This window comes from Lutra lutra, chromosome 4, assembly GCF_902655055.1.
Source record: "Lutra lutra chromosome 4, mLutLut1.2, whole genome shotgun sequence".
Taxonomy (NCBI): domain Eukaryota; kingdom Metazoa; phylum Chordata; class Mammalia; order Carnivora; family Mustelidae; genus Lutra; species Lutra lutra.
Genome location: NC_062281.1, coordinates 195,598,633 through 195,613,603, shown reverse-complemented (window position 1 = coordinate 195,613,603; position 14,971 = coordinate 195,598,633). Strand labels below are relative to the sequence as shown.

General features: G+C 61.1%; 1 protein-coding gene across 1 annotated transcript; it reads left to right on the top strand.

Moving 5' to 3' along the window:
• Positions 1-417: 417 nt before the first annotated feature.
• CCDC27 (coiled-coil domain containing 27) lies at positions 418-14,877 on the top strand. Its single transcript, XM_047724273.1, has 12 exons — positions 418-1,092; positions 1,557-1,692; positions 2,758-2,868; positions 3,446-3,603; positions 6,028-6,207; positions 7,256-7,345; positions 7,623-8,022; positions 8,183-8,313; positions 10,331-10,408; positions 10,714-10,926; positions 13,209-13,313; positions 14,642-14,877. The coding sequence occupies exons 1-12, from the start codon at positions 904-906 to the stop codon at positions 14,765-14,767; spliced, it is 1,917 nt and encodes a 638-aa protein (XP_047580229.1). The 5' UTR covers positions 418-903; the 3' UTR covers positions 14,768-14,877.
• The last annotated feature ends 94 nt before the right edge of the window (positions 14,878-14,971 follow it).

Sequence of the window (14,971 nt, the reverse complement as noted above, 5' to 3'; positions counted from 1 at the left end):
TGGTGCCCATGCCAGGGGTCTTCCCCGGGAACCCAGAGGGCCACCTCTATCCTCACTCAAGCCCGGGTGCCTAGCACGCTCCTTGTTCCAGGCAGTGACACCCGAGCCCAGCGTTGGGACGAGGGGAAGTGCAGGGGAGGGAGTGGGCCGGCTGCTGGGCACAGGCGGGGATGGAGGTAGAGGGAGTGAACATAAATTAAGAGTGTGTCGCACTTGGGGCGCCTGGGTGGCTCAGTGGGTTAAGCCACTGCCTTCAGCTCAGGTCATGATCCCAGGTCCTGGGTTCGAGCCCCACATCGGGCTTTCTGCTCAGCAGGGAGCCTGCTTCCTCCTCTCTCTCTGCCTGCCTCTCTGCTTACTTGTGATTTCTCTCTGTCAAATAAATAAATAAAATCTTTAAAAAAAAAAAAAAAGAGTGTGTCGCACAAAACTCACGGGGAGATTACTGCAAGGGAAAGGTGACAGAGTCGAGCGGTGACAGTTGCTCGGGGATACAGGTGGAGAAACGAGGTGGAGAAGTACTTAGAAGATTAAAGTCCCAAGATGTGGACGGCTGACCCCGAGGGGAGCCAGTGGTGCAGGTGTTGGCTGCGCACTGCCCCAGAGGGAAGCAGCCCCTCGCACGGCTGAAAGGCTGAGATACACAGTTCTTCCCAGTGAAGACAGGTCCTAGCAGATTAAGACGGATGACCCGCTTGGTTGCTATGGAGACATCTGTGATGCCATACGCGCTCCCAGGATCCCACAGGACTTAGAGCTTCCGAAGTTGGTCGTGTCCAGGGCTGTGTCCGGCAGCAGGTCCACGCTCAAGCCGCTGCTCCCCTCGACACCTTGCTCTAGGCAGAGAGGCGCACAGGGGCTGTCTGTGCAAGGCACCCCCCGTCCTCCCGCCCCTCCCCAAGGATGGTGCCCATCGGCAGAGCCAGCCCGCCTGAGAAGCAGAGCATGGTGCCCAGCCTGATGGAGAAGGGCCTGATGCTTCTCCAATGCATGGCCAGCCGGGACAACCTGGTCCCGGAATGGAAACTCCGCCGGAGACAGCAGTCCCTCAGCAAGTCGGCTCAGGCCATCAGCCGCTTCTACAGGAAGAAGGTGCGGGGTCTGGGAAGGGGGACAGCCGGGCCACGGCACAGCTAATGCGGGGCTGGCCTGCTTCTCGCCCTTGATGAAGGACCTCAGGGCCTGGGCGCCTGACACGGTTTTCCGAGTAGGCTTTGATGATGGATGAAGATGGGCTGATTCTGGCCGTGCAAAGAACTGGCAGCCCGGAAACCTGGGAGAGAAGGTGGCCTTCTGCCCTAAGCCTTCGGGGGTCAGGGGGGGCTCAAAAAAGAGTGAAGTAGGGGGAAGAGAGGAGGAGGAAGGGACAGAGCAGCTGGCAGGCTCCCGAATCCACCATGGGCTCAGGGAGACAAGAAAGTCAGGCCCCAGATGGATGTCGGCAGTTTCTCCAGTGGGAGCGTGTGCCTGTCCTGAAGTCTGCGGTTCCTGGGGACGGGGGCAGATGGCTGTGGTTGGTGCACATGGCTTCCAGGGTCTTGCTGTCCCCACTCCAGCAGGGCGAGTACAAGCAAGCCCCCAGCCCCGAGGACACCAGCTTCACGGCCAAACTGGATGAGCTGAGAAAGGCGTTTCTCGAGCGCCCTGGCTGCCCTCAGTTCAGCACCAAGGCCACGTCCATGTCTCATTACGGTGAGAGCCACCCACGAGGGGGCCCCCGCGTGGAAACGACCTCCCTCCCAGGAGGAGTGGGATGACCTTCCCGACCCTAGTCAGCCAAAGCAGCAGCCAGTGGTGGGAACTCACTGTGCGGGTAGAAGCACCAGCTGGAGCACGCCCATGGCTGGCGGCAGGGGTGGGGGAAGGGAAAGCCTCTTGCTTTTCTCTTTTTCTCTTGCATTTCTCATTCACCAGACTCAGTAGGATTGGGGGCAGGGGAGAGGGAGAAGCTTCAAAAATTCTAGAAGCTGCAGGAAAGAGGTCATGAGGCGAAAGATAGGAACAAACCCTGGTAAGGAGCCCAGCCACTGTCTGGTGTGACCTCATGTCATTCTGACCTGGGAGAGCAGGAGGCTTTGAGAGAGCAGCCAGGCACTCAGAGGTCACAGGGGACAGTGGCCAGGCCGGCAGTGCCCCATGCCTCCCAGTTCCTGGGCCTACACTGGTCCGCGTCCCCACAGGGGGCAGGGACATGGAGGCTTAGCGCCTGTAGCTAGCGATGGGGGCCTTGTTCATGTCAGAAGCAGGAGCCCTGACCCATGCAGGCCCTGAGCTCCCCTTTCTCAGGGCTGGAACTTCAGAGAGCAGCCAGTATTCCCGGTCCATGAATTCTGGCAGTGTTGGGATGGGCGGAGGGGTCACATTGTGTCCTACATGCAGTCCACAGGGCCCCGGCCACTGGTGTGATTCCTGATGGCTGAGGAGAGATGGGGTCCTGCCCCTCTGGGTAGAAGGGCCTTTCAGAGACTTCGAGGCTGAGCCATGTGTCAGAAGGGAACTTGGGCCCTTCCAGGACCTTCCAGGAGGACCACCAGTTTGCAGAGATTAAGTTGCACCTGGGCTGTTCCTGGTGGGCACATGAATGGTAGGCGGGAGGACAGAGTTAGTCGCAGGGTTCAATCCCGTACATCCACCGAGAAAAGTCACCTTTAATCCCACTTGAAGTTTAAAAAGAGAGGAAATCGTCGTCCCTGCCCGGGAGTTCTTGGGAAGATGTGGCCTTAGCTGTCATCAGCAGGTGTTTCTAACCCTCTGCAGGCTCATCCACCTCGGCCCAGGTGGCTGAGGAGTTGTGCACGGGCTCTGATTCCTGGAAGGTGACCCAGGACCCGTCCTGCAGCCAGCGGGCCTCGGACACGAAGGTGGACGGTGAGGGCAGGGCCTGCTGCCACCGGGATGAGCATGGCCCTGGGGTCCTCTCCTTGGCACACAAGCTCTGGGGCCTCTGCCTGCACCTGCCAGGGCTGCTGCTCCCCCCGGAGCTCCCTGATCATGCCCGCATGGGCCTCCCTTCCCAGGACCCCCTGCCCGACCCTACAGCCCTTACAGAGGATGCATCCCTCCTCGAGTAGAACGTGCTGTTCCCACACACAAATGGGCTTGCTTCAGTCTATCCAAAGATGATCTCCGCACACAGAGGTCTCCTTCCTCTGAATGCGAGGAAGCCCCACACAAATGTCCAGGCCATGAGCGTGACCCCTGGTGTCCTGGCTCCCACCCTCTGGGGGTCTCCAAGGGCTGTTTTGACCATCTCCCTCCATTTCTCCCACACACACAGGGACAGATGGGGAGGGACGGACGTAGGCGGCCAGCAGGAGGAGGTGTGGAGGAGCCCAGCTGGGCAGTGAAGGGTTTCCTTGTGGGGTCTTGCGAGGAGGACAACCCCGTGGAAGGCCCCAGGGCAGCTCAGCCCGCAAAGAGTCTGACGCCCGTGGCTTCTCCACAGGGCACCTCCTTCCCTTTAGTAAGAGTGCCTGTGAGTTCAACTACTTGCGGAAGAGGAGCGAATCCCAGACCATGAGCCCGGTGCCCAGCAGCCCCGTCCTGGCGCGGAGTTACCCGAAGAGGCGGCTACCCTGGTACATCTCAGTCATCCACGAGAAGGTACGGCCACGGGCACAGAGCCCTGAGCAGCAGCGCGACCCTGGCGCCCCGGCTTGAGAGGAGGCCCGGCCAGCCCTCTTGTTCGGGTGTCTGCTTAGCTGTCCAAGCAGGTCCCCAGACGCGGCCAAAAAGGACCCCCAGGACCCTCCTCAGGCTCCCATGACTCGGCTCTTTTCCAGACCTTCGGGCCTGCTGGCGGGCTGAGCCGGCAGGGTCTTGTCCCCACTGGTAAGCGGGGGCCGTGCATGTCTCATGACGTCACCATCCATACCTTTGACCCACCATTTCCACCGAAGAGGATATATTCTTGAAAACAGTAGTGATCGGCTCCGTGAGCAGAGGCCCGCCTGTGAGTTCACCGGCCGTGATGTCACACTCGGTGTCACCGTTTCCGACAGCCTGGCCCGCCGGTCCCGTCCTTCCCTCGTTGGCCTTTGGTGTCAGAGTCACTGTGGCCTTAAAGCAAGCAATCAAGACGTGGGGAGGCATCTTCTCTCTCCTGCTTTGTTCTCTGGAAGAGTCTGCGTGAGGGGAGGCATCCGGCTCTGAGAGCTGCTGACTCAGATTCGCTTCCTTGAAAGAGACTCGGGCCTCCTCCCCTCTCTTGTCTCAGTGTGGATAAGCCATGTTTTTCAAGGAATGTGTCTGTTTCATGTAAACTTTCCGATTTATTCGTTGGAGCCTGTGCCCGATGGTCTCTTTTTTTTTTTTTAAAGATTTTATTTATTTGACAGAGAGAGATCACAAGTAGAGAGAGAGAGAGAGAGGAGGAAGCAGGCTCCCTGCCTAGCAGAGAGTCTGATGTGGGACTTGATCCCAGGACCCTGAGATCATGACCTGAGCTGAAGGCAGAGGCTTAACCCACTGAGCCACCCAGGCAGCCCCCCGATGGTCTCTTCATACCCCTCCTGGCTGCAGGGGGGAGGGGAGAGAGCCTCTTTTCCATTCCCCACAGCGCTAACTTGGGCCTCGTCTCTCCCGTTCTTCGAATGGTGGTTTGAGAGCTACCGAGGCTTCCGTGTGGGGCAGATGGTGGGTGCGCGACGCCCAGGCGTGGCTCCACGGGCCTTCATGTCACCTTTACTCCCGACGCTCTGCATTTTCTGACAGACGTCGTCGTTTCAGAAGTGCCCGTATCCTGTGACTGCTTTCGGGAAAACCTGAGGCTAGAGTGAAGCGGAGACACGCAGGTCTATGTCAACCAAAGTTCTTCGCAAACCACGGAAAGGAGAACGCTCCCTTGTGGGAAGTGGCCACGAGAGGGGCTTCAGGCTCAGCTGCCTCCAGGAGCTTGGAAGCTGACGTTAGGGTTCTCTTTCTCTCGTCTCCACCTGGTCTGAGCTGGCAGAGGTAGCGCGTCTCCCCTGGAGGCAAGACAGCCACCTGCAGCGACATGCTGGGATGATGTCCACTCAGCGGCCCCAGGGGACACGAGCGTTTCCTTTCCGGCAGCCGCCGTCTGCTGCGAGACAGGTGCATGAGTCTGGATCACCATGGCTCCGGGGGAAGGAGTGTGCTTTCTGCCAAGCTATTTTAGCTTAGTCTGTACATAATTCCGTGCACCCGTGAGATCCCTGCGCTCCAGCCACACCTGCCCCCTTCCCCTCTCCCGCCTCCGCCTGGGTCCTCTCCGCTCCCGTCCTTGTTGCTCCCTCCCTTCCACCGTAGCCTCTTTTCCCGGATCCCTCCGGTGGATGCCCAGGCGCTGCTCTCCTTGCCTGCCCTGGCCCACGTGTGGGCGGCTGTGAGTCTGTCCTCTCCGCAGTTCAGCCTCACCGCACAAGTCTCAATACTTGGTGTTGATATTTTGAAGTTGTGGAGCTGAATATTGATAATGTTCGTTATCGTTCTGTTTGAGACATTTTTTCTCTTCCTCTGTGCCTTTTGGTTCTTTGATGCACGGGTCTCACAGGAGCCTAGCACTTCAATCCCAGATATCTGGAGGAGTTCCAAGTTCCTTTCCTTTCCCTCCTGGGACGGTGTGGGGTCCACCGCCAGCCCCAGGTTCTTCCTTTTCTGTGCTCTCTGTTCAAAACTCCGATGGCTAGTCCTTGGCTCCAAACAGGTCATACCCCGTCTCCACCGCTGAGATTATGAGATTAGACGGGGGAGGGGCAGAGGGTCTGGCTCCCTGACCAGCCCCAGGGGGTTGCTCTCACAGGGTGCTGCTGGCTCGGTGCGGGGCCCTGTGGAAGAACGGTGTCCCCCGCTGCGACTAGAGGCTGGCCAGGCCCAGGCCTGAAAGGGAGGTGGCTCGAGCCTCTCCCGGTGAGGATTTGGGCCTCCCCGTGGGCAGGAGTGCCTGGGATGTCAGGGTCTGCTCTTTGTGGGCTCGGAGATGTGGCTATGCCGGTGCCCAGAGAGGACGGGAGGTCGGGGGGAGCCCATGCGGCATCCAGGGGCTGCCCATGCTTTTGTGCCTAGGATCACTGCCTGCTGTCACTGGGGGAGGAGGTGAAGCGCCTGTCCGAGCTGGAGCTGCGGCTGCGGAAGAAAGAGGAGGAGGTGCTGGCCCTCCAGGAGGAGAGGGAGGCCTTGAAGAGGCAGCTGAAGTGCCTCCTGAAAAGCAAAGGCCAGGAGACATTTGTGTGCCAGTGCGTGAAGGTGAGTAGGGGCCGAGCCACGGGCTCTGCTCTCAATCGCCCGAAGGTCCTGGTGGCCGCAGGCCCCTGGCTAAGGCCCCATCATCCCGGAAGGTTGCCACGTCCTCGTGGAAGCTCAGACCCCTGTGCTAGGCTGCCAGCTTGCTCTCACACCTGGGACAGGTCATGTCGCTCTCTGGGCTCAGTTTCCTTATCTGTAAGATGAGGGCCGGACCCCCTGAGATCCTGGAAGTTGAAAGGCCCCCAGCAGCTGAAGTCTCCAGCCCTGGCTTAGCCATGGTCCCCGCAGGCATGGTGGCCCGGATTCACCCCATCTGTTCCGGCTGCCAGGTGCTAAGGGTCCTTGCCTAGAAAGCAGGGAGAGGGGAGCTGCCCCTCCCCAGGTCTGGGCAGAGGACGGAATGAGGCAGGACCTGGGGTGGGGGGCAGTCAGTCACCTGGTCTTTCTAAAACCTGATTTCCTTCATACCTGGGGATACACCCTGGCATTAGGCCAGGGGCACACATGAGGTGGGGTGGGGCCTCAGATCATCACATAATCCCCAAGATGCCACCTGAGCAAGCTGCCACACTCATGGATAGCGTCATGCCAGCGGGGGGCAGGGTAGCAGGCATTCGAAGAGGCCTGGGAGCATCGGCTTGCCTGCACTGTTCCCTGGCCTCTGGGGGCTGTTAGAGAGGTGTGAGCCCGCACTGGGCCTGCAGGGGCAGGTAACGGGGGCACGGCGGGCTCGCCCTCCACTCTTGGAACAAAGCAGGGGTGCCCACTGCTGCAAGGCCGTTCCCTGGGGCTGATCCAGGGGAGCCAGAAACCACACTGTTCCCAGGGCTGCCCCTTGACTGGTCACCGTCCCCCCAGGGGGGCCCATCTGTAGGTCAACACCTACTTTCTCACCAAGACGGTGTCCTTGGGAGGAAGACACCGGGTCCCCCTCCCCCGGCAATGTGGAGAGGCTACTGTCTCCTTGCAGAAGGACAGGTCTCAGCAGGTCACCTGGGGGAGCTGAGGGTGCACTTTGGAACCCTGGGGCTCATGCGGACTCTTCCAGGATCCTGTGCCAAAGCTCGCCGGGAGGCTGAGCATCCTGAAGACCTTCTTCAGAGACGAGGAGTTGCTACAGCGCTGGAGGCAGGTGCGGGCCGGCCGGACCCTGAGCGGGCAGGTGGGGCCCCGGGCTACCTGTCCAGGGCTGCTGGGCGATGCTGGTATGCTCCCTGAGCTCCGAACGTCGGCCTCAACCATGCCTGCGGGGACCAGGTGCAGGGTGGCAGGGCAGCTCCCAGAAAAGGGACTCCAGCCCTCCTGTCCCAGTGAGGCCAGGCAGTGGTGGTCTCCAGAGACTGTCATGGCAGTGGGCGGTGTGCTCCCTCTCCCCTGCACTCCTGCCTAGGACTCCTTCCCTCTCCTGGCATCAGGAGGAGTCTGCCCTGATCTGCCGAGGCAAGGACCTGGACAACCTTGGCGGCCAAGAGGAAGAGGCTGCAGGCGCGGAGGCAGAGGCGGCGGAGGATGAGGAAGGGAAGGGCCCAGCAGGCAGGAAGGGGGCTGCACCCAAGGAGGGGGGTGAGGAGCAGGAGCAGCTGGAGGAGGAGGAGGAGGTGGAGGAGGTGGAGGAGGAGGAGGAGGAGGAGGTGGAGCTGGAGCTGGAGGAGAAGGAGGAGGAGGAGGAGGAGTACCAGTGCAGGCGGAGCTCCCGCTCCCTGGAGGAGGCTTTTGAGCAGGAGCTGATAGCCCAGCTGGAGGGGTACGAGCAGGTGATGCAGGAGTTCCAGGCAGACCTGGAGATCACCAGGACCAGATATTCGCTCGCAACAGGTGGGGCCCTGGGGGCCCGGGGGCCCCCGGAGGGAGGGAGGCCCAGGGGACTGAGGGACACAGGCAGGAGGCAGCCGTCCTCAGCCTGGGGCCATGGAGCCCGTCTGTCTCGGTGTCCCAGCCCCCTGCCCTCTCTCCTCCTCCCCCACACCTCACACAGGGACCATCGCATCTTTACGACGCCAAGTGGATTTCCAGGAAGCCCAACTGCAGACGTTGAGCACGGAGAACGAGATGCTGCGGAAGGAGCTCCAGGAGCGGAAGGAACAGTTACAAGCCATGTCCAACAAGGTGCTGTGCCCCATCATGCAGTGGGCACCAGTAGCCCCACCCATCCCGCCATCCTGAGCCGGGACGGCCTGTCCTGGGTCACACACGCCCCGGGCCCTGCACTGCCCACTGGCCCGCACTGTCCTCCCTGGCCTGCTTGGCTCCTGACCATCTCACCAGCATCCCCGCATGCTCGGGTCCCAGGGTTAAGCATGTGCCGGTCCCCCGAGCCCCGCCTCTGCTAAGCGTTTTGTTTTATCGAAGTTATTCATGAGCACAGCCTAAAGAATGAAATAATCTCACAGGTTTGTCATCCAACAGGGGCGTGTCCCATCCTGGCCCCTCTCGTGGGCCCATCCCCTGGGCCAACTGCTCTCAATTCTTCCTTAGGAATCACTTTGCAGGTCTCCAGGTGGCTTCTAACGTCCATCCTGGAATTTTCTCCATCCTCGCATGATCTAGTGCTCCCCTCTTTCTTCCCACTCCTGGGGCCCCCAGCACAAGGAGGTCAGCCTCCTGCCAGTGCCGTCCCACCACGATGGGGTGCTCGGGGTATGGTTGTCAGCAGCTCATGCCCATCTGGGACTCAAAGAGAGGTTTTGCCGAACAGGATTAAGGTTTCTTTTCTTTTCTGATCTACTCCTGTGTTTTCACTGGAGCGCATCTTGCAGTAGTCTTCTGACGAAAGAATGATTGTGTGTAAATTTGGGGGGCACATATCCTGCTAATGTCCTTATTGTACACATCAGTAGAATTTGGTGGGATACCAAACCGCAGCTGGGAGAGCACTTTGCATCTGCAGTGAAGGCACTGCCCGTGGGCCCTCGCAGCAGGGGCTGCTGGGGGAAGCCCTGCACATTCCCAACTCTCGCTTGCCCGGGATTGCGGTCTGGGTCCGCTGCTGCCTCTACAGAAAACCGCTGGGCTCTGTCTTTGTCCCAGGTGTCCTGAAACTCCGCTCTGGAAGTTTTCATAGTTTATTTTGTTTTTTCTTCCCTCTGTCTTTTTCTTGAACCCTCCTCCTGGAGTCCCTGGGCCCCTGTACCTCCTCCTCTTGCTGTCTGCTCCCTCCTGTTCCCCATCTCCGGGTCTACTGCCCGGGTCTGCTCTACTGCCCACATTCCTGGCACTTTACCCAGTCAACTCCTGTGCTCTGCTTTCTCCCACGGATGGTTTCTGAGCTCTCCCTTGTTCTCTGAATGCCCTTTCTTCTTTCATTTCACGATTCAGTGTCTTGTCTATCCCTTACGGAACACTCACCATAGCTGGGCTCAACTTCCCCAACCTTTGTAATCCCCTGCAATTGCCCTGTGTCCCTGTCTTGGTGTCTGTCATTCCTGAGAGAGCCTCACTCATGTCAGAGCTGAGTGGGGTCTCTGAGCACGTGGTAGTAAGTTTGTGCTTCACATGCATGGGCACATGTGGGCCAAGCATTTGAAGGTCATCTTGTTAGTTCTTCTGGGAACCTGGAAATTTCTTGCCTAGAATGAGAAGGCCTAGCTACTGGTGTTCTGGGAGCCAAGATGGGAAGACAGCAGGGGCATCCACATTTGGCACCCACATCCCCCCTCTGGAGCCTGGGGGGTTCATCCTCCCCTGAGCCTGGCACCTCCCCAGCCAGAGACCCTCTGCTGTGCCCCCAACATTCAGCCTCGTGGCACAGGACCATGGCGCAGGCTCCCGGCCGTTTGAAGGCAGGGACTGGTCTGCAGCTCTCAATTTCTGGAAAAGTACCCACCAATCCTCCCCACATTAGGCTCCAGATCCAGAAGAACCAGGATTTCTGAGATTTAGGGACCAGAAGAGTGAGCTGGGCTTGTTTTCGACTCCCACCCCTGTTGGCTGAGGATCTGGCCTTCCAGGCCCTGCTCTCCAGCCCCCACGTGTTTGCTGTCTTCCCCCCTTCTCGGCCTCGGTAGAAATCCCACCGCTTTCACCGTACTGAGGCTCGAGGCTCGGGGAGAAAAGCTGGACTCGAGCGCTCCGACGGTCCTCTTGCCCCCAAGTCCCCTGAGCCAACCCCCCGTCTGCCTTCCAGTTCTCCAACCTCAGGGAAGACAAGAAGCTCAAAGAGATAACGGGCATCACCGAGAAGGACAACCTTCTTCTCCGCCAGGTGACCGCCAGGTGGCTGCCAGGTGTGGTTGAACAGCCTGGTCGCTGTTCCGGCCGTCAGTCCTGATGGCGCCGGCAAGACGAGCCGGAAAGCCCTTGGCAGTGAGTCGGGCCCTGGCTGCGGCAGCCCCCGGGGAGCAGGAACCCGGGGAGCGCGCGCTCCCGCAGCCCCTCTGCCGTCGCTGGCTCCAGACGGACCGGGGCTCCCTGAGCGTCGGCTGCCTTTCGCGGGAGAGGCGGGCGGGGACGCAGGCGACCCGTTTGGGCCGAGGGGCCAACTCCCTTGCCCTCCCCGGCTCCGTGCAGCAAGTGTCGGAGCTGCAGAGCCAACTGGACAAGCAGGAGCGCGCCATCTCGGAGTACGACGCCAAGGTCAGCCAGCTGCAGGCGCAGGTGAGCCAGAACCAGAACCACCTGCAGAGACGGAAGTGGCTGCAGGAGGAGATGCTGAGCCGGAACGAACTGATCCAGCAGGCGGAGCAGCAGGCGCGCGTGGCTCTGGAGAGCGCCCAGTCCCGGGTAGGCCCCGCCGCGCCCCGCCCCGCCGCGCCCCGCCGCGCCCCGCCGCGCCCCGCCGCGCCCCGCCGCGCCCCGCCGCGCCCCGCCGCGCCCCGCCGCGCCGCGCCCCGCCCCGCCCCGCGGGAGGCCGCCGCGTACTGGGTGGGCGGGGCCGTGCGCGGGGAGGGCGGGGCCTCGGCGCGCGGCTCCTCCTAGCCCCGCCCCCGCACAGGGGAGGCGCTCCGGGAGCGCCGGCGGGGAGCGCGAAGGGCTGCTGGGGCTCGCACAGCTTGCGGGGTGGCGGGAGGGGCCCCCGAGGCCGGGCGGACCGCGTCTGGCTTGCGCCGTGAGGGGCACGAGGTTTGGGGTAGCCGGCCTGGAAGGAGCGCTCCGGGCCGGGCTCGCGGGGCAACGCCGTCTGTTTGTCGTCCTCGGGGAGCGCGCGTGCATCCCGCGCGGCTCCGGGCGGCTCCGGGCGGCTCCGGGAAGCTTCCCGACCCGCCGGACGGTGCTGGGAAGCCGGTGTTCGTAGCGTCCTCGCTGCTCACACAAGAGCCTGCAGCTGGAGGGGCGAGGAACCCCCCAGCCCCCTCGAGCTGCGCGGGGGTGCAGCTGGGGTGCGGAGAGCCCCACCCCGTGTCGGAGCCCCCATGCTGCAGGCCAGCAGAGGCACAGACAGAGGTGCAGGGCTCTCGGGCCGGACGGAAATCAGCCAAGAGCCGACCGATCCAGAATCCAAAAACCAGAAAAGAGAAAGTCCTGTGTCCCAAGGTTTTCGAAGGGACACCTCCCCCTCCAGTGCCTGCTGTGGCGGGGCGTGATTGCCCCCACTCCCGCAGGGGCCAGCCTCCCGGTGGGTAGATCGGCAGCATCACCCAGGGCCCCCTTGCTCTCCTAAAACTGTTTGGGATCATCCGGTGGTCCCCCCGCTAGAGTGTGGGTGAGGCGTGGTGGCCCCGTCTGGTTCTCCCTGTGAGTTTGGTAGTGCCTGGAATACCGCGTTGAGAAAGTTTGTGGGGGCAGGTCTGGGGTCTGCAGGGAGTGGTGCGGTGCGGTGATCCGTGAGTAATGCCCGAGACAACCTGGGCTGTAGGGCACTGTGGCTGGACACCCAGGTGACAGTCACCCCTGCCCAGCAGGAGTCACCTCCCAGTACAGGGGACTAGGCCCCCATTCCCTCGGTAACCCCTACACCCCATAGGGAAGGGCTCAGAGCTAGCCTCAATCCACATTGGAAAGAAAGGAAGCCCCCTCCCCACCCAAGGTCCAGGGGCTCCTAACATGCCCTCTGTCACTTCAACGCTGTCCCGGGGCAAAGTGGACCGGCCTTCAGCCCTATGGAGGCAGGGCAGGCTCCCTGGAGGCTGGCTCCCACGTGACACTTCTGCATTGTCAGGGCTTCTGTTCACGAGGAACTTGGGGGACCCGTCTGAGTGCTTCTGGGGTACAGATTGGAGGAGGTGGGCTGGGACACGGCACTCGCACGAGGATGCTGTCGGCAGCAAGACTAGACAGGCTTAGCTCCGTCCTAGTTAACGCCTGGTCCCCGCCGGGCGCCTGGCTGGTTAATGCACACACTGTTCTCTCACTGAGCCCGGGCACGAACGGCCTCACCCTCCAGAGAGCGGGAGGGAGGGCTGGGAGGACAGTGGGAGGACGACGGGAGGGACGGAGGGCCGGTGTTCCCTTCGCTGCTAACAGCGAGGGGCTCATCCGCCAGCAGGGTGTTCCCTGGGGCCATCACAGAGTCTCCCCCCGGGGTAGGAAGGGCCGTGCCAGTGCCCTTGGGGATGGACGGGATGGCCTGGGGATGCTTTGGAGAACTTGTACTGTTTTTTTTCTTTTTTTGTACAGGTTTACTTCTTCAATTAAAAAAAAAAAAGTAGTAGAAAGTCTTAAAGACTGAGTGCCCAGCCGCCCTGGGTCTGGGTTTTTTTTTTCTTTTTAAAGATTTTTTATTTATTTATTTGACAGAGAGAGAGATCACAAGTAGACGGAGAGGTAGGCAGAGAGAGAGAGAGAGGGAAGCAGGCTTCTTGCTGAGCAGAGAGCCCGATGTGGGGCTCGATCCCAGGACCCTGAGATCATGACCTGAGCCGAAGGCAGCGGCTTAACCCACTGAGCCACCCAGGCACCCCATGGGTCTGGGTTTTGATCCGGCACCTTCTAGCTCACAGGCAGACCTGCGGCCTCTCCAAACACTTCCAGTTCCTAAAGCTATGAAGAGTGAGGACAGATATACCTTCTGGAAAGCTTCCCTCAGGGGTGGGCGTGACTGGCTCCCCCCTTGCCTTTGCTCACAGCTTGAGAGGCTGAGAAACAAGATCCTCCAGGCCACCTTCAGCACCTCCGGGGCCAAGTCCTTTGCTACTGAGATCTCCGACAATGACATTCTAGAAGCTTTGCAGGTATCCCTGGCACTGGGCTGCCTCCTGGTCCCCGAGGCTGTCTCCAGGGTGCCCCTTGCTGATCTGTGGCTGGGGACTAAGGGGACCCCCATTCTTGTCCTGGCTGTGTCACCATTCACTGTGTACCCCGGGATCATCCTTGCTCTCTGCTTGGGGAGAGGGGACCAGATCTCCCTCTGGTGAGGCTAGGCTGCTCTCAGCATTCGGATCCGGGGTGCAGTGGGGATGGGGCCAAGCTGCTGAGGTCCTGGAGATTCTCCAGCAGCAGGAGCACCCCCCCAAGCTTCTGTCCTCTTTGGGGGGTGCTTCTTAGGACCTCAGCAGGACCTGGGCATGGTCCCCCTCCCTGGCCTTGGTTCAGGCTGTCATCTCACTGACCCCAAGCACAGGCCTCACAGCGGGAGGGTGGTACGGAGAAATAGTGCAGGCTTTGGGGCTGGTAGGAGCAAGCACCCCACCTCTGTGGGCCTCGGCTGACAAGCGGTGGGCTACCTTTTGGGTTCACTGAGCCCTAGAGCTGCCCTCAGCACATGGGAGAGAGTCTGTCCGCCTTCTGGGCACGGTGTTGGGGGTGGGGATCTGGGAGAAGAGCCCCTGACTGTCATGTGCTCTGTGCAGGGCCCTATGGATTCTCATTAGGGGCCGCTTCTGTCCCCATGCTCCAAGCCTCCCATGGCACGGCCCTTTGCCTCAGCAGGTGCCTATGACCTTCCAGCACCCACATTTCCCCGAGCCCTGATTTCCTTCCCCTATGTTGTGGGGTGGGGCCCTGTACGGTAGCAACAGCCTGGTGGGGGGACCTGCAAGAGGACCTGGGGAGAGGCCTCTGCCGCCTGGCTCCTGTTGCTTGTGTGGAGCGGGGGAAGGAGCGAGGGAAGGGAGGAGTCATCAGGAGCCCCCAGTAGCCAGGAAAGAAGCCCTTTCCTCTGCTGGACACCAAACATGTGCCAAAGCAGGAGAGGAGAGGGAGGGGGCCGGCCATCTCCCTGTGCGTGGGACAGACTCCATGGCCTCTGAGCTCTCTTGGTCTGGGCGGCTTGACATTCTTGGAGGACATAAGTGGAGCTAGCACTGCTTCAGGGGAGAGGGGACTCCTGCCCGCCTGTGGCAGGCATCTCTTCCCAACTCCAAATTCTGTGGCTTCATCTTGGGGGTGGGCTCAGCCCTGGTGGGGTTGTTTCCAGTCCAGAAGTTAGCAAATGCTACAGACCAGAGCTCTCCCCACTGGAGAACAGAGCCACTGTCCGTGCACACCATTGCTGCGGGCCGGCCGCCCTCGTGGGGGGAGAGGCAGGGTCCCTGCAGCCTCGGCCTCGTCTCTGTCACAGAGGATCATCTCTGAGAGAGCCGACTACTACAGTCAGCTCAAACAGAAAGGCGTCAGAGTGCCCCCCCTGCAGCAGACAGAGGCCCTGTCCTACCTGAACAAGTCCAAGAAGACCACCTCCAAGTAGATGCAGCCCGGGCCCCCAGACGCCTCCTGCCCGCCCAGCGGACGCGGGGACCCAGCTCAGGGCCCCCCTGTGTGGCCCGGCCTTTTCGCTTTAGAATTAAACTCTGTCCTTGGCCATGGACTCAGCTCTTCCTTCTCTGGGGACTCATGGGGGCTTGGGGGACAAACACACTGCCCCCCCCTTCCTGGGGAGACCCCCACGCTG